The sequence below is a fragment of the Sebastes umbrosus genome, chromosome 1, assembly GCF_015220745.1.
Source record: "Sebastes umbrosus isolate fSebUmb1 chromosome 1, fSebUmb1.pri, whole genome shotgun sequence".
NCBI lineage: Eukaryota > Metazoa > Chordata > Actinopteri > Perciformes > Sebastidae > Sebastes > Sebastes umbrosus.
In genome coordinates this window covers 43,351,725-43,374,387 of record NC_051269.1, presented here as the reverse complement: position 1 = coordinate 43,374,387, position 22,663 = coordinate 43,351,725, and the positions used below count along the sequence as shown (strand labels likewise).

General features: G+C 44.7%; 1 protein-coding gene across 5 annotated transcripts in view; it reads right to left on the bottom strand.

The window, feature by feature from the left end:
• The window catches only part of setd5 (SET domain containing 5), a 53,074-nt gene extending 31,226 nt beyond the window's left edge, over positions 1-21,848 (bottom strand). For 4 of the 5 annotated variants that reach the window (XM_037766320.1, XM_037766337.1, XM_037766328.1 and 1 more), the window contains exons 1-2: positions 21,289-21,848; positions 979-1,243 (exon numbers count right to left, since the gene is read on the bottom strand). In XM_037766320.1, the coding sequence (XP_037622248.1) occupies positions 979-1,049 (71 nt within the window). In that variant the 5' untranslated portion in view covers positions 1,050-1,243; positions 21,289-21,848. The remainder of the gene's footprint in view (positions 1-978; positions 1,244-21,288) is intronic. The other variant, XM_037766354.1, reaches the window with a different exon arrangement.
• Between the last annotated feature and the right edge of the window lie 815 nt (positions 21,849-22,663).

The window sequence follows — 22,663 nt, the reverse complement described above, 5'->3', positions numbered from 1 at the left end:
TTAGTTTAGCAGGTTCTTAGCTGCGTGTGTCTGCCCGGCGGAACTTTAGCGAGTGTCCGACAGTGTGTGTTTGTGCTACGTAAGCATCTGTAGCTCTGCTGGTAGCTTCGTGCTCCCCATTGTCAGTGAGTTGCCGACAGACCGTGTGTGTGTTGTCGGTGGCGTTCTAGCTGTGAACGTAGGTGTAGCAGACAGTGTGTGTTGTCGGTGGCGTTCTAGCTGTTAACGTAGGTGTCGCAGACAGTGTGTTGGTGGTGGGGGTGGTGTAGATGTAGCAGACAGTGTGTGTACACTTTATTAGTCGGTGAATAAATGCTACGAGGCTACAACTCCTCCGCTCAAGCGAGCTATAGACGGGAGCCAACTTCCTGTATCTGTAACGCCGGCTCAGACTCTCATCTAATTTCGTTGTACTAGACAATGACAATAAAGGGCTTGAATCTTGACTCTCTTAAGGTGGACCAGCTTTTCTCTTTTAAGTGATGAGTTTTTCTCAGCTTTTTGAATAATTATTAACATTTATTTTAACCGTTTTATCCGATAGCGTTAATCGGTTAAAATGCTTATTGTCGGTTAACGGTTAATTATTAACATCCCTAATCTGAAATGTTCATTATAAAGCTCCATGTCATTTAACATTGTGAGCTTGCACAACTAAGTACTCACAGCAGGTCAAAGGTCACGGAACACTGGGGCGTTTCTGTTTCTAACGTCAACAGTCACCTGTGTTTGCTTATTAATAGAAACTGCACTGTGCATTACATCATCTCTTCAGGTGGTGTAGATGATCAGGTTGAACAGGAAGTTTGTTCACAACCTGTGACACTATTTGAGCAATGTTGCCACATGCACAGATACCAGCGAGCAAGTTGGGGGGGTAAAATGTTATAACAAGTAGAACTGATGGGCAGAACTATGAAAATAAGGCTGTGAATAATTCTGAGAGATGAGGGCTCAGCTGCCTGAGTGAGTACTTACTCTGATCCAGCAGCCATATCTGAGTAAGACGTTTCAGGTGTGGTGACTCCCAGCGCGATTACTATGCTCATGACGTCCAGCACAGCGACGCGTGGGAGGGGGGGACGAGGGGAAGGAGGGGGAGGGAACGGGGAGGGACAGGATGGGATGGGGGGGGAGGAGGAGAGGTGAGGAGAGGAATCACAGGGTCCCAACTACAGCGACAGACCACTCCAGAGGTGGGGCGCCGCCGAGCCGTAGCCCACGGCTCACGGTCATGGGGGACCTGAGGAGAGACAGCAACAGACCATCAGTTAGAGCCTGATCCCTGGATACCGACACACCGCCGGCTACGTGACTCAGCGTGTCATGTGATATGATGGAAAAAACCTGCACTCCACCGGCTGCTCTGCCTTTAGCTGTGCAGTGAACACATTGTGGACTGATACCTCTCACAGCTGATATTCTGTCTTTATTTACATTTAACATATTACATTTAGTTGATTACATGTTGAAGAAATATTAGTCAACCAACTTAAAAAGGAACAAAACAGAAAACAACCATTACAGCATGACAGAGCCAAAAACAACAAGTTTCACATGAAACTAAAGCTGCAACGATTAATCGATTAGTTGTCAACTATTAAATTAATCACCAACTATTTTGACAATCGATTAATCAGAAAAAATAAGTCTAAATTCTGTGATTGCAGCTTCTTAAATGCTTTCTGATTTCTTTCCTCCTCTGTGACAGTAAACTGAATATCTTTTAATTGTGGACAAAACGAGACATTAGAGGACGTCATCTTGGGCTTTGGGAAACACTGATCCACATATTCTGACATTTTATAGACTTACAGCAGCCCTATATGAAACTCACAATCATATGTGAAGTAATTGAGCAGCATGGGAAGAACCTTCGCCACATTACAACACAGACTCTTTCCATGGCGAGATTTGAACTTGTCATAGCAGGAAAAGCACAACAGGTGTAATCAATAACTAGTACCAGTAAAACATTCAAATGAACCAGCACGTCCCAATACCAACGACCTGGAAACTAAACTCCTGTGCATTTCCTGCTATGACATGTCAACATGTCTGCCTTGAAAAAAGGCTATTGGCTATATTTATGTTAAGTAAAAAAACAGTGAATATCTGCCTGTTACACTGACGACCTGGCAGTCTAATCCCACGTTCTTTAGGACATTTACTTGGTTGGTAAATGACACGCAGCTCTAGGGCTGGGTATCCATTAAAAAATGATGATGTCAATACCCGTACCCTTAAAGTGATACCGATAACAATAGAGTGCTTCATTCAATGCCCATCATGTGAACGTCCATCTGGCTAGCTAATCACACCGCTCTGCACTGCACTCGTACAGCGGTTACCGCTGATAACACCGCGATGCTGGGACGGCGTTGTTGCGGAGGCGTAGCGTCAACCCACTGGTTCCTCCCTCAGGTTAGCACTGTTAGCTCTGTTCACGCTGTTAGCAAGGTTAGCTGCTAGCTGCCATCTCCATCTTGAGAGCCGTGTGGAGGCAATCCCGGCTGTATGGGATGTATATTCTGTGGTGCAGGGTTAAATAATAAGGATTGCCTGCTTGCACACCGCTGTCGTGGAAGCGTTGCAACTACCATCCGCTTACCCCCTCAGGTAAAACATCATCCCCTTTCACACAGAGATTCAGCAATACTGCCGATACGCCGGCTTTGCTTTTTCACACTGAACGAAACAACGACGCCATAACGCCGCCCCGGGGTGTGTGATTTCAGGTAGCACGCCGGCATCACGGAAGCAAAAGAGGCGTGACGTTAAACACAACAGCATCTGCGTCTCGTATGAATGTGGGTGTAGTCACGGCGTACCGGATGTCCATTTCACGCAAACATCTGCTCGGCTCTGCGACGACCTCCGCTGCCGGCTCAGCTGCGGAACAACTCTGCCCCACCTATTCCGCCTCCGTACCTTTTATACAGAACAGCGAGGCGGAATAACGGTGTAACATTCCCGCCTTGAACAGGCTGTGTGGAAGGGGCTACGGTTATCTCTGACAGCCGTTGTTAGCACCATTAGCTGTGAGCTACACCTCGTCGTTGCCATGTTGAGAGCCGTTGAGAAGCAATAGAAATGCTCCCAATCCCGTATTTAGCACCTTTAAAAGGTATCGAGCACCGATAGCCCTACGCAGCACAGTTTGTTACCATAAAAAAACTGTTGTGCAAATGTATGAGGAATAGAGCATCATCATCATGCCAATTCCACATTAGTAGGTCACCTTGGGGACAGACCAGTGGAAAGTGAAGAACACCTTTCCAAAAGGTCGATATTTATGGTCCAATTCATCAACTATTATTTAACTAATTCCACACACTGCATTATTTTAATTAAAAATGAGCCATTACATAGTCACTTGTCAGACACAATTCACTTCCTAACTATTAAATGACTATTAACAGAAAGTGGAAGCACCGTGTCCCATATAAACAGGCTCCTTTAGAGGTCACAGCAGCTGCCTCAGCTGAACAGTGACACAGGGAAACCATCCTTACATGCCTAATGAGGAACCACATTTGCTGACTCACGTCGACAATGAAGGCTTTTATGTGAGAGAGCTTTCATATGCCAGCGTCTAAAATGATAAACTCGATACGGACATGGTGCGATAGGGCTGTCTCTCATCTGCACGGAGGCTTCCAGCATGGAGGGGAGGGTGGGGAGGCTATTCAAAGAGCAGAAAAACAACCAGGGGCTTTACAGCTCTGCCTGCACCGAGCCTCCCCATCACCATGCACTGATGAAGGGAACCAGCAGGAGGCGCCTTCCTCCCAGACGCCTGGAGGGGTGAGTCATCCAACATGAGGCCCAGCCCTCTTATCATGTGACCACACTCTGCTGAAACACTGACCCACACTCCTCTGCTCTCATTGCTCTCTATTCCTCGCTATCCTCCCCGCCTCGCTCGCTCGCTGCTCGCCCAGTCAGACGCAGAGACCGAAGCCACGGCTGCAGAAAGAGGAACAGGCTCTCCTGTGCTCCGTTCAAACGCCGAGGAGAGGATTTAGCTCATAGCAAGGTCATCCCCCGGGCACACATGTGCAAATACGTTACCTCACAAAACACCAAACTGATCGGGTTCACCACTATCCAAAAAAGTGAAGCGAGTCTTACACAACAACAAAAAAAATAAAACTGTTTTACTAGAAGAGAGCCACGGCAACAGGATGCATGACATTTGTGTAGCGGTCCCCTGGCTACAGCGACTGCTGCCCTCGCTCTGCAGCACCAGGGCAACCACAGCAAGGCCGGGGACTTCCAATAATGTCAAGGTCAGTTCAACCGTGCTCACTGTCAAACAGAGAATGTCAACCCCATCCAGCTGGATACATACACACTGGGAGCTAGCAACAAGAAATGTCAGCTAGCTTTTAGTTACAGAGGCAGAACTTTCTGCTACAACTCAAACGAGAACAGAAACACACATGTGGGATGTACAGAGACAGATACAGGAAGGTAGGGGTGGAGAAAAAATATCTATTCACTTATGTGTCATATTTTAAAATAGATTTTTTAACACCACAATTGATATATCTGCTTCATCTGAGTCTATGTGGAGGTAAAAGGAAGTTACCGCTTTTATTGTGGTAGTCTGAGTAACGTGACGTCATAGCCGTTCCGTATCCGTCAACCAAAACAAACTGCAGCGAACCGGAACGAGAAAGTAGAAAAGGTGGAGGGTCCACGTTAGGGCTGTCCCGAATAAAAATGTTTGGGCTTCAAAGCTTCGGTGAGAAATATTCAAAGGTATTCGAAGCTTCGCGGCGCAGTACGCTAATATGTTCTTCTTTCCGTCGTTTCAGTGCCCGGGACAGCGCTGCTGCCACTGCTGCACACACCCGCACCTCTACACACAACAAACAGCGATATCCGTCTGAGAATAACTAATAACAACGAATGTTGAATATGAATAATGAATAATGTCAGTGAGATTATTCTTATTCTCGGATTATTTTGGAATTTATACATTATTATTACATACTTTTATATAAACAAAAAAAAAAAGAAAAAGAAAGCATACGAATACTGATTCGGAGGTCGGGACCATGGCAACGGTCGAAGCTTCAAAGCATTCGGGTCAACTCTAGTCCACGTGGATACGACCTGCACCCTCCCATGTTAAATCCAGCGTGGTAAACACTACACATCCAGTAAAGGATGGAAACACTTTGGGTTTCACACATTGAAAGGAAAAGCAGAGCTAGACAGAGCAGAGCTAAAGCTGCATGCTAACTCTGTCACGGACAGGAAACATTATGGTATGGCGGTAACATTATGGTATGGCGGTAACGTGGCAGGGGAGCCGGCCGTCGCTTTCGTCTCCGTGGTCAAACGGGCCGACGCTACGACTGTAGAGCACCCAGATACTGACATTTGTGTTCTCTGCATTGAAACGGCCCCGATGGAGCTGACCATGGATGGATAAAGAGAACGGAGCTGACGGGAGAGCTAGAGACCACCTTGGAGAAGTTACAGGAAGTAGACACGTGGGACTACGTCCACTTTTCAAAATAAGGTGTTAACAAAGGGAACTCTATATACAAAATACATCTATGGAAATAAGATTGATTGGATTATATTCACCAGAAGTATAAAACATTACATGTCCCTTATAAATTAAAAAGAAAATACCACTAATCTTTATTCTTTGATTTCTGGGTTGCTGGATAAAAAAATTATTAAATAATGTCTGACAATGATCCTGATATATTTGACTTCAGGACATCTCTGACTACATACATGCTGAAAATCAAACATTATTACTGGATTAATTTAGAGATTTTCAACTTTTTAGTATGATTCCACTTTTTCCCACGGTCTAGTGTTAAAAAAGTTAATAAAAGTCACAATAAATCGATATATCGAATTACAATACTTAAAGATTGCAATACATATTGAATCGGCACTAAAGTATGGTGATCGTATTGAGTTGGGAGATAGGTGTATCGTCCTAACAAATGGCCTCAATGAGAACAGAGACACAGGTGAGGACGTAAAGAGACAGATTGTACTTCCTGTTCCTCTTTAAGCATGACTCATTACACTGAGAAGAGAACAGCATGAAAGGGGGCATGAAGGGGTTAACGTGAGTTAGTAATATACTTAGACATGATGGCATGTAGTGGATCCCATGGTGCCCCATCCAGATAACCGCTGGCTCTTTGTTATCCCTATGATCGCACAGAAATAGCCACCTCACTCCTACCTAACTCACAAAGGGAGTCACTATTTGGGCCTCTTCCAACAGAACCAGACGGTGAACTAGGGAGGTAAATTCCATACGAAGAAGGAAAGCCTTTCTTTACCTCGCTCCCTCCTCCTCCTCCTCCTCCTCCTCCTTCTCCTCCTCCCCCAGCACCTCCCTCCCTTCCTTGTTCGTTCCTCTGGCCATGAATACCGGGCTCAAATTACCAGCAGGCTCAACAAAGTCTTTTCACTTCCACTAGAACAGAGGCCATTTTGGAGACAAGTCCAAGGGGGAGGGACGTACACACAAAATGAACAGCAAAGGAGACCCTTTCTCTTTCATCATCTCTCACATAACTCTCTCTCTTCTCTTCTTTTTAACACACTGGTTATCTGATATTGTTGAGTACTGGCAGACGTGCTTATACCGTCCTAAAATAAGCTTATCCTTTAATATCTAAATGCATCTCTGGGGTAATATAGTGAGTACAATTTATATAGAGGGGGACAAACAAATCCAGCCATGAGAGCATATATATATACACAGCAGTTCAAAAGCACCAACACGCACAACGCCACACCTCGTCTGAACAGACGTCAGCACAGCAAGTTACGTTAAATAACATACTGAAAGACCATAAATAGACACGTCATGCACATACAGTACCTATAGAAAGTGTAGCCCACCCTATGGACTCAATATTACATCATTTGATTCACATTGAATCATGGTGGATGCTGTTAGGTCAACATGAAAACCCATCTCTACATATCAAACACACAACAACTGCTTCACCAGCAGCAGCTTAGTGGAGGAAGCTGAAACTTGCATGACATCTGAGCTGTATCTGAAATCTCTCTATGTGTTTTCCCTACTGCAGTATTTACCGTCCAAATTTGTATTTAAGTGTCCGAATTATAAAGTGTAAAAATCATCCACTACCGTACAGTATATAAGTGCCTAGTATATACACGTACTGCAAAACAACTTGGGGGGGCTAGTTTGACCGTCCTTCTCGAAGTGGAGGCTGACATCTTCCATCATCTTTTCCAACCTCAACGTGCATCAACTCAAACAAGCCACAATACATCGAGTATAGGGATGCTAATTTTGAAAAAAATTCCGAACCGATAACCGACCCTCGTTAACCGATTATTACCCGTTAACCGACAAGATTTTTGCCTCATATGCAGCTGCAGTGTATGAGCACAACAGACAACTGAGTCTCCAGTTCACCGTCCGGGAGCGTTAACTTAGCAGCTACGATGCTGCGTTCACTGTCTCCAGTTCACCGTCCGGGAGCGTTAACTTAGCAGCTACGATGCTGCGTTCACTGTCTCCAGTTCACCGTCCGGGAGCGTTAACTTAGCAGCTACGATGCTGCGTTCACTGTCTCCAGTTCACCGTCCGGGAGCGTTAACTTAGCAGCTACGATGCTGCGTTCACTGTCTCCAGTTCACCGTCCGGGAGCGTTAACTTAGCAGCTACGATGCTGCATTCACTGTCTCCAGTTCACCGTCCGGGAGCGTTAACTTAGCAGCTACGATGCTGCGTTCACTGTCTCCAGTTCACCGTCCGGGAGCGTTAATTTAGCAGCTACGATGCTGCATTCACTGTCTCCAGTTCACCGTCCGGGAGCGTTAACTTAGCAGCTACGATGCTGCGTTCACTGTCTCCAGTTCACCGTCCGGGAGCGTTAATTTAGCAGCTACGATGCTGCGTTCACTGTCTCCAGTTCACCGTCCGGGAGCGTTAACTTAGCAGCTACGATGCTGCGTTCACTGTCTCCAGTTCACCGTCCGGGAGCGTTAATTTAGCAGCTACGATGCTGCGTTCACTGTCTCCAGTTCACTGTCCGGGAGCGTTAACTTAGCAGCTACGATGCTGCGTTCACTGTCTCCAGTTCACCGTCTGGGAGCGTTAATTTAGCAGCTACGATGCTACGTTCACTGTCTCCAGTTCACCGTCCGGGAGCGTTAACTTAGCAGCTACGATGCTGCGTTCACTGTCTCCAGTTCACCGTCCGGGAGCAGCCACTTTCGCAGTAAAAGTCTCCAGCGCACATTTAGTTTAGTTTAGCAGGTTGTCAGCTGTGCGTCTGCCCGGATTAACAATAGCGATTGTCAGAAAAAAAGTGTGTGTTTGTGCTACGTTAGCATCTGTAGCTCTGCTGGTAGCTTCCTGTTCACCATTGTCACACACATCCGGTCTGTCAGCGCGGTGTAACTTCAGCGAGTTTACCGACAGACCGTGTGTGTGTTGTTGGTGGCGTTCTAGCTGTGAACGTAGGTGTAGCAGACAGTGTGTGTACAGTTTATTTGTCGGTGGATAAATGCTATGAAACTACAACTCCTCCGCTCAAGCGACCTATAGACGGGAGACAACTTCCTGTATCTGTAACGCCGGCTCAGACTCTCTTAAGGTGGACCAGCTTTTCTCCTTTAAGTGATGAGTTTTTCTCAGCTTTTTATTTAATTATTAACATTTCTTTTAACCGATAGTGTTAATCGGTTAAAATGCTTAATGCTGGTTAACGGTTAAACAGTTAATTATTAACATCCCTAATCAAGTATATTCGATATATCGCCCACCCCTAGTCCATAGCATGCACACTGCTTTTGGTATTAATTCCTTGATGTTCCTGAGTTGACAGATGTGAAAATTACAGTTATGAGACACTGTCCATGATGGCACAAAATGATGATATTGATTCATAGGTGAGCAAAATTCTGATTTTGTCTACGCTCCTTGGAGTACCATATGGAGCTTAAACAACAGTTGTTTTTATTCAAAATGTTCAAGATTAGGATTAAAACTAGTGCACTTTTCAAATTGCAGGAACTGAAATTTTAATTACCCACAGATGTTATCTTAACAAGTTTTAAGACGCAAGAGTTGCTGTCCGAATACAAACAGAATCACCATCTGTAGATGATGAAAACCTGCTGCAGTCTGCAATACAACTGAACTTCAGAGGAGATTTATTTTCCAGAGACAACAACCCCAAACATGAAGCCAAAGCTACACAGCAACGTTCAAACAGCAATCTCAATGTCCTTGAACCCTTACACTGACTCTAGCCATTCAGCTGGACCTCCACACACACTCCTATGAAGCTGATAGAACTAATGAGATGGGAGCGAACATGAGCACACTCCTTCACAACAAGCTTACAGGGCGGTTCTGTCTCCAATGAGAAACTTCAGAGTAAGGTAAAGGTAAAGCTATTGACGAAGGTAACTCAGTAACTTCCATCACTGTATGACCTCACTGGACATCTGAACATTAAGATAGATACCTTACCTTTTGTCTACACTATCCTACATTCACTTTAAAGGAATAGACTTATATCCGTCTGTTAAATATGAAGTTACCGCGATATAAAATTACATACAGTATACCATGACAGATATTTTGGCCATATCAACCACCTCTAGCTCAGCTTAGCTTAGCATAAAGACGGGAAACTGGGGCGCCCAGTAGCTCACTTGGTAGAGCGCACACACCATATATCACAGCTGAGCGGCCCAGATTCCAGCTCAGGCCCTTTGCTGCATGTCATCCTCTCTCTCTTTCTAAGCTATCTATCCAATAAAACTGAAATGCTGAAAAACACCTTTTAAAAAAATGTAAATGACTGTAAACTGTGGAAACAGCTAGTCTGTCTCTATTCCTTTAAATACTCCTTTAAAGCTGCATTATTTAGTTTTTTTACCACTACTGTAGAAAAGAAACATCAATACCAGCCACCACATATCATTGGTCCCTACAGTTCTAGTTAGCATGTTCACTGAGTCAGCTGTTCCAATGTCAGAATAAAATCACAATAGTGTTGCTAGAGTTGCAGCGCGCTCCCGTGATCTCCGTCGTTAAGTGTAAGGTGGTCATAAAACTCAGTCCAAGCCATCTTAAGTCAGTGTTTTTCTTGTCTTGACATTCCGATTAAAGAACCAAGTTTAATATTATTATAAGTTCAATGACGTGAACGTTGTCAACAACCAAACAGGAAGCAGCTAACGTGGTAGAGAGTAAACACTGAGGAACTGGTGGAGTTGTGGAGTGAACAAGAGCGTCTCTCTGACGTGTCCTCACATCTGTACCACGATAGAGAAGGAAAACAGCTGCACTGAGTATGCTATATGCTATAGCTATCTAGCTAACCACTGTCCCAAACGGGGCTACTTGCAAGCTAACATTAGCTACTGGAATGTTTGCTATTAGCCTACGAGCTAACTGTAGGTTTCAGCTGAAGACTGCTGGCTTCAATCAGATAAATCGACACACACGTGTGAATACAGTATGAGAGAAAGAGAGAGAGAGAGAGCACTGCAGCCAGATTTATCTGATTGAAGCCAGCAGTCTTCAGATGAAACGTACGGTTAGCTCGTAGGCTAACAGCAAACATTCCAGTAGCTAACGTTAGCTCGGAAGTAGCCCCATTTGGAACAGTGGATGCTTTTAGGGTAAATTTCCACCAGGAGCAGGATGTGACATCATCTCTGAAGGAATCTAGTTATAGTCTTGTAAATAGTGACCCTGCAGGATCCACAGTTGTTTCCAAAATATGATAGTCTGTGACTAAAAACTGTGAGACTGAAGACACATCGTCTTTAGATGTGAGAGGGTGTCAGTCTTTTAAAAGTCTGATCAAAGTCTCCTAGTGTCTGGTAGGCATAAGGGCCCCGTTACACTGAAGATGATTACACAGACAATAATCACAGCGTTACCACAGCGTTACCACAGCGAGGTAACAAAGTTGTGTTTTTGTTGTGTGTTGACCAAGTAAGAAAAAGGGGAGACAATGTTCAAAACGGCTTTCTAAATTCTGGGTGCATTTCCACTCCCACTGCTTCTTCCAAACATCTTCATCTGTCGTGGATGCAACTAAACTGACTACTTCTGATGGCTCACAGTCCGTTCAATAGCAGTCTGTGAATAACGCACCTTTCTGTTTACGGTATACTGCTGGTCTTAGTGTTGCATGATCAAAATACTGTTTCAGAGGATTTTACATCCTGAGAAGAATAAAGCTTCCAGGGAAACAATGAATACACAGAACCATATTACACAATACACAAAAACAATACCATGGTTGGGCTGGGTGGCTGCACAGCTGCACCAGGGATCAACAGCAACATCTGTCAGTGGATATCTGAATCTTTGGTCACTTAAAATGCAGGCTTGTCTCGTCATTTTGAGTATCAACTCATAAGTTAATTGTTTCCACATCAGGTAACATTAAAAGGCATATCACACGTTTAAGTAAGGTTATTTGATCTTGTATTACACAAACAGGACGGATGAGCAATTACATAAGATATATATTACTTTTTAAAATAAAAATATTCACCTAAATGTGTACAATGTTCACGTAGGTTTTAATCAGACATTACATTGTGACCAACACACTGAATACACTGGCAAGGTAAGCATCTGATTGGCTGGCCGTTGTTCTATTCACGATGTTGTTTCCACATATAGCTTCAAGGAGAACGCTTAGGGTTACACATGCACATACATGAACGTACACATTGGGTTTGAACAGCGTGTCCACGCTCGCTCAGTGTCCACCTGTGCCTCGCAAAACCTCCACAACACATCCAGTCCAGTGAGATTACACCAGCCCCCTCAGTCTGCCCCCGCACACATGCTAGCTGTAGGAAGGATATGAATATATCTGCCATTCCCCGGCACTGCGCAGGTCGAGCTGCACTCTCTGAGCTGCAGCGGGAGGAAATTGAAGATGAAAAAACGGGCAAATCAATAGAGCCTGCCTTTAAGACAAACTGGATATGTGGCCCTGAAGAAAGCATGGCTCATTGTGGATCTTATTTCACACTCACCCAAACACATTTATAATTCCACAAAGAGCTAAAACCAAACGCGCGCGCACACACACACACACACACACACACACACACACACACACACACACACACACACACACACACACACACACACACACACACACACACACACACACACACACACACACACACACACACACACACACACACACACACACACACACACACACACACACACAAAGACATGATGTCAGAGACTCCAGCATTGATTTCATACTCACTCACTGCTTCTAGGGATGCACCGATACCACTTTTTTCAGACCGAGTACAAGTACTTACATTTGGGTACTCGCCGATACCGAGTACCGATACGAGTACTTCTCTGTGCCAAAAGACCCTCGTTAACAGCCAGCTGGAGGGTGTGAGTGACACACGGCAGGCTGGGGAGTCCCGCATACGAGGCGGTGCGCCGCGACCGGCTCTAGGGCGGCTTGGAAAGGCTTGGGGCGGAGGTGCTTCCCGGGGCCGTGGACAAATTGACACCGAGGCGGACTGTCCTCAGTGCGCCCCGACCGCGTCGTGCCCCCAGGGCAGGGCTCGGCCCACGTAAAAGGCGCCAGAGGTCTACGGCGATGTCTGCAACCCACCCGACCCGTCTTGAAACACGGACCAAGGAGTCTAACGCATGCGCGAGTCAGAGGGTGCAAGCGAAACACCGTGGCGCAATGAAAGTAACGGCCGGCGCACGCTGGCTGAGGTGGGATCCCGGCCCCGCGGGGTCGGGCGCACCACCGGCCCGTCTCGCCCGCACCGTCGGGGAGGTGGAGCGTGAGCGCGTGCGATAGGACCCAAAAGATGTTGACGAGAGGTTAACGTCACGCTGCCGTAAAGTGGTATCGGTGCCGTTGTATCGGAGCCATTTTGCGAGTACGAGTATATGAGCACAGTATCGGACCCGATACCCGATACTGGTATCGGTGCATCCCTAACTGCTTCATATGTCCCAAATGGAAAACATTCAGCTGGATAACAAGATTGTAGTGTGTAACCCTTTAGCACAACTTTTTATTAATTTCATTAAACATCTATGGTGACGGCAGCTCCCATACACTATGCTACACGTTTGTTTTATTTAATTTGTTTGATAGGGACAGAGCACATTAATGAACTATTTTAATTTGCTGCAGGCCTGGGTGATAAAACAATAGCGATATGTACTGCAATAGACACTCCATCAATACCAATAAGAACATTTTTGATAGTTTCACTTAAATGCAAACCGCAAGAAAAAACATAACGGACACGTAAAGGTCAGTTGCATGAACCTTTGTATTTTCACCTCTGTTACTGGAGCACGTATGGCCTATGATGGATATACACTCATCAACATGGGAGAAGGAAGCACGGGGACTGGATTAAATGCAAGCCCTAGGACGGTTCCACTACGACCCAACAACAGGAGACCCGAGACAGCATCAGTGATGCTTGGTGCTCACTGAGAGAAGTCACCAGTGGTTTTGCTGCTGCTGTTTACATTCCTCCTGGTGCTAATTCACAAAATGCACTAAATCACTATCACAAACATTCTTCAACTAACACTCATACGCTTTTGTCGACTAATCGATTAGTTGATTTAATGGACAGATCTGTAAAACGTGAGTTTCTCCACAAAGAATCACACAAAAGCACCACTTTAGATCTGGTGTTTACCAGAGAGGTGCTCAGACATTTCTGAGAGGTGCTCAGACATTTCTTGGAAATAAGAGATTCAGAATGAAAAAAACATTAAAAAACAACTAATCGACTAATGAAATCTTAGTTGACTAAGACCAAATGGCCAGTTAGTCGAGTAAGAGGGGAGCAGCCTAGAGTTGTTCTGATACCGATACCAGTATCAGAAACACGTCCGATACTGCCCGAAATTCGGGATCTGGTATCAGCGAGTACACCAGTCTATGCAACAATCTGATACCATCATTTATTAACCCAGAAAGAAATCAACTTGTTTAACCCTAAATCAATTCTTCTTCACTGCTCTAAAACAGTAGTCTTCACTGTGCTGTCGCCCTGGAGGTATCATGGCTTCCACTGACAACTACTGTTTTAGAGCAGAGAAGAAGAACTGACAGCAGGTAGTTTGTCATATGATGATAGTTAACAACACCAGTGTGGTGCTGGTGGAGACGGTAACGGTAGACAGAGCGTGGAAAGTGTGGTAGTGGAGTAAACCGCAGTTTAATAATAATAATAATAATTATAATAATAATTATTATTATTATTATAATGATATATTTGTTTTTATTACGTTGGTATCGGATCGGGAAGGAAAAAATGGTATCGAAACATCTCTAGAGCGGCCCTACTGCTTTTGTTTTTTCTTGTGTAGCATAAAGGGACTACAAGTGCATGTCTTTGTGCAACCCTGTGTTGTACTACGACAATAAACTAACCTTGAATCTATATTGTTAATTTGTACATTCTTATGATTCACAATGGCTTCCATTGTCATGGTGACATAACAGTTTGAGCCAACCACGGAGAGAAAAAATGAAGCGCAAGCACCCACACAGCCAAAACACAGCGTGCTATTACAACAGTGCTTCAATCACCACCTTATCTAAGCCGTCTTTACGAAACTCCCTGAACCGGGCTAAATAAAACTATTATGTGATGTGATGCAACGCAATCACAGGCCTGTACCACAATTACAGCAGCCAACAGCACAAAAATATAAACCACAGAGCTTAGTCTGTAAAGGCCGGAGATGTGGGGGTAAACGAATGACATGAAGAAATGATGCAAACATCTGGCACCAAATAAGAAATGATATTTCAGAGGGCCAGTGGCTGAGATATATATCGACGCTGGAGAATGCTTCATCTCCAGCAGCGATGTGGCTGTTGTCGTGCTGAGTGGCCGAGCGTCCTGGGAGCGCGGCGTGGCCCGCCATTAACACAGCAATGTCCAGCTGCCTGAATGGACCGGGACCAGGCCGGGGATGAGAGACACACAATGGAGAACAAAGGCCAAGTAGGTGCTATAAGAGGGGTGGGGGAGCGAGAGAGCAGCCGACAGCAGGGCCAGCGTGACACAAAATCAATCATCTGTTTCAGGGCAAACAAGCCAACCACTGTCCGTCTGAGGCTCAGTAACCTAGAGGAGGAAAACAGAAAGGCTGCCTGCTCCACTACCTCTCTCTGATCTGTTTCCCTTCTCACTCTGAAGTCCAGCTGAAAGCAGGCTGCTAAAACCTGAACATAAATACCGAACAATGACAGCAGAGAATAAACAACAGAGATACTAAAGTCAAAATCTAAACCAAAATCTTCACTGTTGCTCATCTGAGATTAACATATTTAAAGATCTTTATAGAGAAGGACACTCGGTCTTCACGGTGGCAGTATTCCCTGTAAGCCATGTCTACTCCTAAATGTGGGGGGGGGATGTTTTCCAGGTAGTATTCTAGCAGAGGCATGAAGTCCCAAACAGCCATCTCGATGTTAGATAAGCTCCTGCTCTGGTACAACATAAACCAGAGACACCCTCCGACTCTCACACGTGATCTCACTGCATGACAAACACATTTACATGACATTTCCATTTCCTCTTTTGGCCGACAGTCTTATCCAGAGCGACACGAGGGCTTGCCCTGGCTCCACCTCACAAACAACACATATGTGAGACCGGCCAATGTGAGACTGCAAGGTGTCACACGGAGTACAATCACAGAGGATTGACAGCCATTTTGAACTGCTGCAGGGCTTTAACTGTCCCAAACTGACTGACTGTTCAACATGAATACAACAAATGTCCTGAGGAAAAGTGTGTTTGTGTGTGTAGGGGGGAGGGGGGGCTGTTTACCAAAAACAAACACTCCCACCTCACTCTTCCCAACAGGAACCATTTGCTCAAGGTGACAGAGCGAGGCCCTTGTGAACTGGAAAAACCAGGCCCCAGCCATTCGTTTCCTCTTTTGTTTTTAGCTCTGCTGCTGCTGCGCATTACAAAACAGGGCAGCTGAGAGCGGGTCGGTGTCGAGTGGCTTGACTTTGGTGCAAACGCTCTCTTGGTTGTTTTTCTTCTGCCCTGCTCCTTATTTGCTCACTCTCTCGCTCTCTCTCTCTCTCTGCCTGACAACACCCTCTGAGCAAACACACTTGGAAAATGTGCTTGTAGATTTTGCAATCTTGGTTTCACCTCACACAAAGTATTTGATGTTTCAAATCAACCATTATCTGTCTCCTTTGTTGGGGTTCATGAAAGAAAGAGACACACAGGACCAGGGGAAAGGAAAGAAGAGGAGGAGGAGGAGGAGGAGGAGGAGGAGGAGGTGAAACCTAAAATGTCTGCCTGCAGTTGTAAAAGGTGGACAGATAACTCTGAATATTGGTGAGATTTTTTCCTGCTACACACTCACAAAAAGTATCACAAGAAAGCAAGACAGGCAGCGTGACAGTGAGAGAAAGAAAAGGAAATGAAGGACAAAACATAAGGGCGCAATAAAACAAGAACAGGAGAGAGAGGGAGGGAGGGAGGGAGAGAGAGAGAGAGAGAGAGAGAGAGGGAGGGACAGAGAGAGAGAGAGATGATTACGTAGATTGCCTGCCTCACCCCCCTTTCGGCCTTGTTTTTTTCCCCTAGCCTCCTCCTCCTCCATTATTCTCCCAAGAAGCATTGCTTCTCGGCACGAAACAGAATTAACCAGCACAGCCCTCTGCAACACCGCTCCCCCAACGCAGAGGAAATGCTGCGCCCCATTGGAGCAGCTCCAGAGCTCCTGCACCAATAGGAACGCACCGCCGAGGCAGGCGTCAGAGCGACTTGTTTTTAACCCCGTTGTGCAAGACGGCGAGCCACACAACGCACAGCAGCTGCAGCACAGCAGAGGGGACGATACAGAGACGGACGGTAGACGGACCGCTGCTGTATCTGTCCCTGAAATTTAAAAGGAAAGTATCTCACAGGAAAACAATCTACATGATATCAATTCAAAAAAAAAAATAGACTAAGAAAATTTTAATATATAGGTGTGACTACATTTTTAAACAGCTTCAGTTGCTACATGCTAATAAAATACAGCTATAATTCAGAGACAAAATGCATACGATGGATTTTCTGCTTCCATAGAGATGTAGATCCACAACACTGGCTCGGTTGACTTGGTCACATAGGCACAACACACACGAAACCTTATTAACATATCAATAGCTACACCTGCCCTCCATGTAATGATACAGAGTGGCATCAGCATGCAAATGGAAAGCTAAAGGGACAGGGTCCCCCCCCTCCTATTCCTATTCCTCGCAGCAACACCCCCTACTCCCTCTTCTCCAACCGTCTGCAGCGAGACAGAATCCTGTCTTCTTCTTCTGGAAACAGGCCAACATCCTGCTTCACACACACACAAACCAGGGTCTAGATTCAGTACGGCGTATGATCCAGACTCATCACAACACAGCGCTCACAAATTATGTTTTCAAGGGCACGTCGCCTAACAGTCACATTTCTGTGAGTGTGAATGAGAGACTTTATTTCCTTGGTAAACAACAAACTGGGCCAGGCTAACCTCGCATGTCTGCACATTCCTCAGATCCCCAACGTTTCAGAGGCCCATATTGGGAAAGAAGGGTCCATCCTGCAGACAGATCTAGCGCAGTGCTACTCTCGAAAGGCAGCCCTCTTTCGCAAATTGTTGTAACGCAACACCACCAACACATGCATTCACTCCAACACATAATCTGAAGCTGCCTGGAACACCAACATGGCGGGTCAGTTCAAGGCAGAGCAGCAACAAGCAGCCAAACAGTTCATTCTTAGCTTTCCCAGGGTGGCACGTTGAGTTAAGAAGGCAGGCCAGGGTCAGGGGGAGTGCTGGGGGGGGGGGGGGGGGTCATGTTTCCAATGGTTGTGAGAGGCCAGGTTTGCAAGCTGCAGCCCACACAGTCTATTAAAAGATGTGAAACATATTCAGAGAATGTCAGTCGCAACCAATGAAAACAAGGCTCAGCGTGCTTCAATCTGGCTTCCAACAGGCATCCGGATCAATCCGAACACTTGGTGCTGGCTGAAAAAGCCCCAGCAGGGCACAGGTGTAATCTTTGTACTCATGAAGCAAGGTCGACACACACGGCTCAGAAAAACACACGGTTACATGAACCCATAGCAAATCAGGTTATTAGGTAGATTTTTTACCAGGTTTAATTAGATTGTACCTGATTAGTGAGTGCAGTACTTTTAGTGAGCGACCAAGACCAAATATGACTGATTCACCCTGACACCAGATTTATATATTTATAATATCCACTGCTGCCGTTATAGATTATAACTCTTACCGTCTTTAATGCATATTTTTACATTATAATTTACAGTCTTTAATGCACATTTTTTGTAATATGCACATATTATCTGTCACTTTATGTACATATTGTAATATATATCACTGTAAATATAAATCCTACTCACTGTACATACTGTATATAGACATCTTCACATGTACATACTGTACATAATCAACCGCATAAAACCGGAGTCAAATTCCATGTATGTTTATACCTGGAGAAATAAACCTGAGGTAAAACTGATATCAAAGCATTCAATACAATTCCATAAAATATTTTTTGACATAGTAGAAACTAGGGCCGCACAATTAATCAAATATTAAATCGCGATCACAATTTTGGCTTCCCACAATTAAATGAACATGATCACCTGCGATATTGGCATTTAAAAATGTGCGTTCTGCTCATAGAAAACGCTGCAGCATATCAAATCAAGCGCCTCCTAAACTAAACAGCTGATTGAGATGTTTTGGCTTCACTTTCTATACAACCAATGTGTTTATGATCAAATTAAGAGCATAAAATTGTTTATCTAGCTATTATTGTTGCTAATTTTGCTCTTGAAGTGCACCAGATTGAAGCATTTAACTTTAAAATGTAGATTCCTGTATTTTTTCATATTGCAATATATTGCAATATACTGTATATATATATATATATATATATATATATATATATATATATATATATATATATATATATATATATATATATATATATATATATCAGAAAAAAATATTGCAATGTCAGTTTTTCCCAACATTGTGCAGGCCTAGTTTGCACATTAGCAGGATGGAAGTGAAAGCAGAACTCTTCTTTATTTTAATGTCAAAGTGCAATAAAAATATGTTGTCGTTAAAAATCTATGAATAATCCTGATCTCAATATTGATAAAAAAATAATCGTGATTAGCATTTTGGCCATAATCTTGCAGCCCTTGCAGAAAGAGTAATATGTTTAAAATGACATAAGAGCAGCTGAAGTTATGACAGGTCAGACACAAATACCACTGCAGGGAGGTAGTCACACATCCGGTGACACATTAATTGGCCTAAAAAGCTAAATATCGTCCTCCTCTCTCTCTCTCTCTGTGTGTGTTTGCTGTGTCCACAGCTCCGGACTCCGGCTGCAGCACAATGCGAGGAGGCTACGTGGTGCAGCCGACTGGAGCTCAGCTACTCAGGCGGCGGGCAGGGCAGCCATTAGTGCTGGAAAACGCGGGGTCCTATTAAACATAAAACCATAAAACCCCACAGAACACAGATACACGCGGGGAAAGGCGCTGATCTCTCTGTATCACCTGTCAACACAGCTCTCTGTGCGTTTCACTGCCTTCTACACAGTGAACATGACATAGGAAGTCTGGATTCTCTGAAATCAACCCAGTAGAGATGAAGATGAAAATAACTCTCTCTCACAATCACAGAAATGATCCAAATGATCAGAAACACAGCAGCTACAGGCCGTCTAACTTAGTCTAAACTTGAGATTGCTGCATTCCGACTCAACGATGCTTCCAGCCACTCAGTCACACGTTGAAATAAAAAATGGAGGCTAAAAAAGGAAACAAGAGCTCCTCTTCTAAAATACCACTCATTTCTGTAAACCGCCACCGAGGACCGAGGCTGGGGGTTGGGAGGTGGGGGAGGTGAAGAAGAGCAAGTCACCACACACACGCACACGCACACACACACACACACACAGGGGGGAAATAACAGAGAAATCACCACGGAGCTGGATTCACACGCCTGAGTGAAGTTAGGAATGTTGCCAGAGACATAATGCATTAACATGATGTAGCCAGCCATGATGCAGACACCATATTTATACTCAAACTAGTCCAGAAACCCTCTCCAATATGAGCTCATCTCCTCCTGTGCACACAGCTACAGGCTCACAGAGCTGGTGTTGAAGCACTGGTTCACAATAAGGACAGAATGCAGTGGAAAGCATCCAGAGTTAGCTTGCAGGCTGGTGTAGCATGTGTTGCTGTAGCTGCTCTGCTCACCATCACAGCAGCTGGCTGAGCAGCTAGCAGGAGGCGCACATACAAATCATCAAATTACAACTTGTGTCGTTGATAACTTTAAAATAATTCGACAGTTTTGATTTCCCAGAACAACATTTAACACGTTGCTGTGAAAAGAACAACACCAGAACACAATGTTTAGGTTCTAACAGAACACGTTAGTATATTACCTTTTACCGAGGTCTGGTTCTCTACTTCCTTCAGCTGGATGCAGAGTTTAACCTTATGCTACTCTCAAATCAACCAGATAACTGTGAACCAGACGTGGATATAGTGAACACAGAGTCTGTAACGAGCTGCTGGGTTGTTGTGACTGAGCATGGGGGGGGATGTTGAGCCTCTGCGGAAACACATCATCCAAACTATCTCAACAAACCAACATGTTGGTATTTATACATGCAAACTACACTAATGTGCTTCAAGAGCTCAGGACGGAACAGAATACACCTAATGGCGTTATAGTGGAGTGAGACTGCTTTAATCCTGGTAGAGAAAACTGATTTAAACTGAGATCAACGAGTCAGACTCTGGAGAACTTGGTGTTGGAGCTTTGAGGACATGGTGGTGAGGTAATGTTGAGCTTTTATACAACCAGTGATGAGCTGGATCACCAGAATAACAAACACGAAAACAACACGAGGAGATGATCAAAACGTCCTGGAAGATCAGTCCAGACACAGCCAGCAGCAGGGTTATACCCAGCAGGGTTATAAGCAGCCAGTAAAGACTCTTTGACTCTTAAAGTGGACAGAGAGTCAACTTGTTCTAATGACTGGAGGCTAGGTCGTTAGCACCGTTAGCTTGGTGTCTGTGTGTTTGGTTGAGTGAAACATGATAATAACGTGTTAGTTACATTAATGTTAACAGTTCCTGACATGAATAGATGTTATGAACACAGGTACTCACCTAAAGAGGCATTCCTAACGTGAATAACCGAGTTTAAAGGAGGTTAAAGGATGTGGAGGGTGAGCAGCGGGTCCTCACAGGATCCCCACATCAAACCACCAGACCAGCAGGCCCGGACAGAAGCCTCGGACTCTCCTGAATCCTCTGCCCGCAGAGGGAGCTCCCTCTCCCGGGGAAGGAAACAAACTCCTCAGGCTCTCCCAGGCAGAGGCGGACAGTGAAACCCGGTCCAGTCCCGGTGCTCTGCCTCCATTCACCGGCTGCTATACATCCACGGCACGGCGGGTACATCCATGTGTGTGTGTTTATACTGCTGTGTGTGTGTGGTGTACAGGGTTCTGGTTCTGGTTCCTTTACACCAGAGAGAGAGAGAGCCGCTCTGGTTCTGGTTCTGTGTCGGCTGCTTCACACCAGAGAGCCGCCCATCCCCCTCCTGTCTCCTACCTCCTAGCTCCTAGCTCCTATCTCCTAGCTCCTATCTCCTGTCTCCTGTCTCCTCACCGGCAGCCACCGCGGGGCTCAGCCAAACTGACACACAACCACGCTGCGGGGTTTCCCCGGCGACAGTGCAGGGGCTCTCTCCTTGGGCGGCCCTTTACTGCGATGTCCCGCCCCCTCGTCGCTGATTGGACAGCGATCTGCCAATCATGTGACACACGAGTTATACGTGCACGCTTTTTTATTTTTTTAATTTTATTAAACAAATTCAAATTTACAAACAGCATGGCTCATAGATCATTGCATTCGAGTAAAAGGACAAGGTGCATGCAGAACAAAAACAAATAAAATATGTAAAATTATACATGAAAATAATAATAATAAATTAAATTAAGGGCTGTAGGGCTGTACCTGTAATTCATATTCTTCTGTTATGCTATGAAGTTTCAATGCATTTTTGTTTTTCATGACTTTAAGGGCTTTTAGAGAGAAAGTGAGAGAAGAAAGTTGAGAGAAGTTTCCCAGATGAGAAACTTTAGTGAAAAGCCAGTCATGTATCTGAAGCCTTAAAGCTACAGAATACAGACAATGACAAGATAAGTGATCAGTAGTTTCAGTATCATCACAAAATACACAGTTATTGGTTTCAATTCCAAATCGTTGCCGCCAATAATCACTGGATGGATGGTGATACACTCCGTTTAATATTTTAAAATGTATTTCTTTTGCCTTGGGAGTTATGGGGGATTTTAGATATCTAGTTGGTAACATGTGAATAGTTTCTTTCTGATAGATTTGTAAAATTGAGTTTCTGTAAGATACTACAGGGTATGAGATGTGATTAAACATATTTCTAATTGTTTTGTTTGGGATTTTGATTTCACTAAAGTCATAAAGTCACAGCCAGCCACGAGAGCTTGTGAGCTATACGTGCACG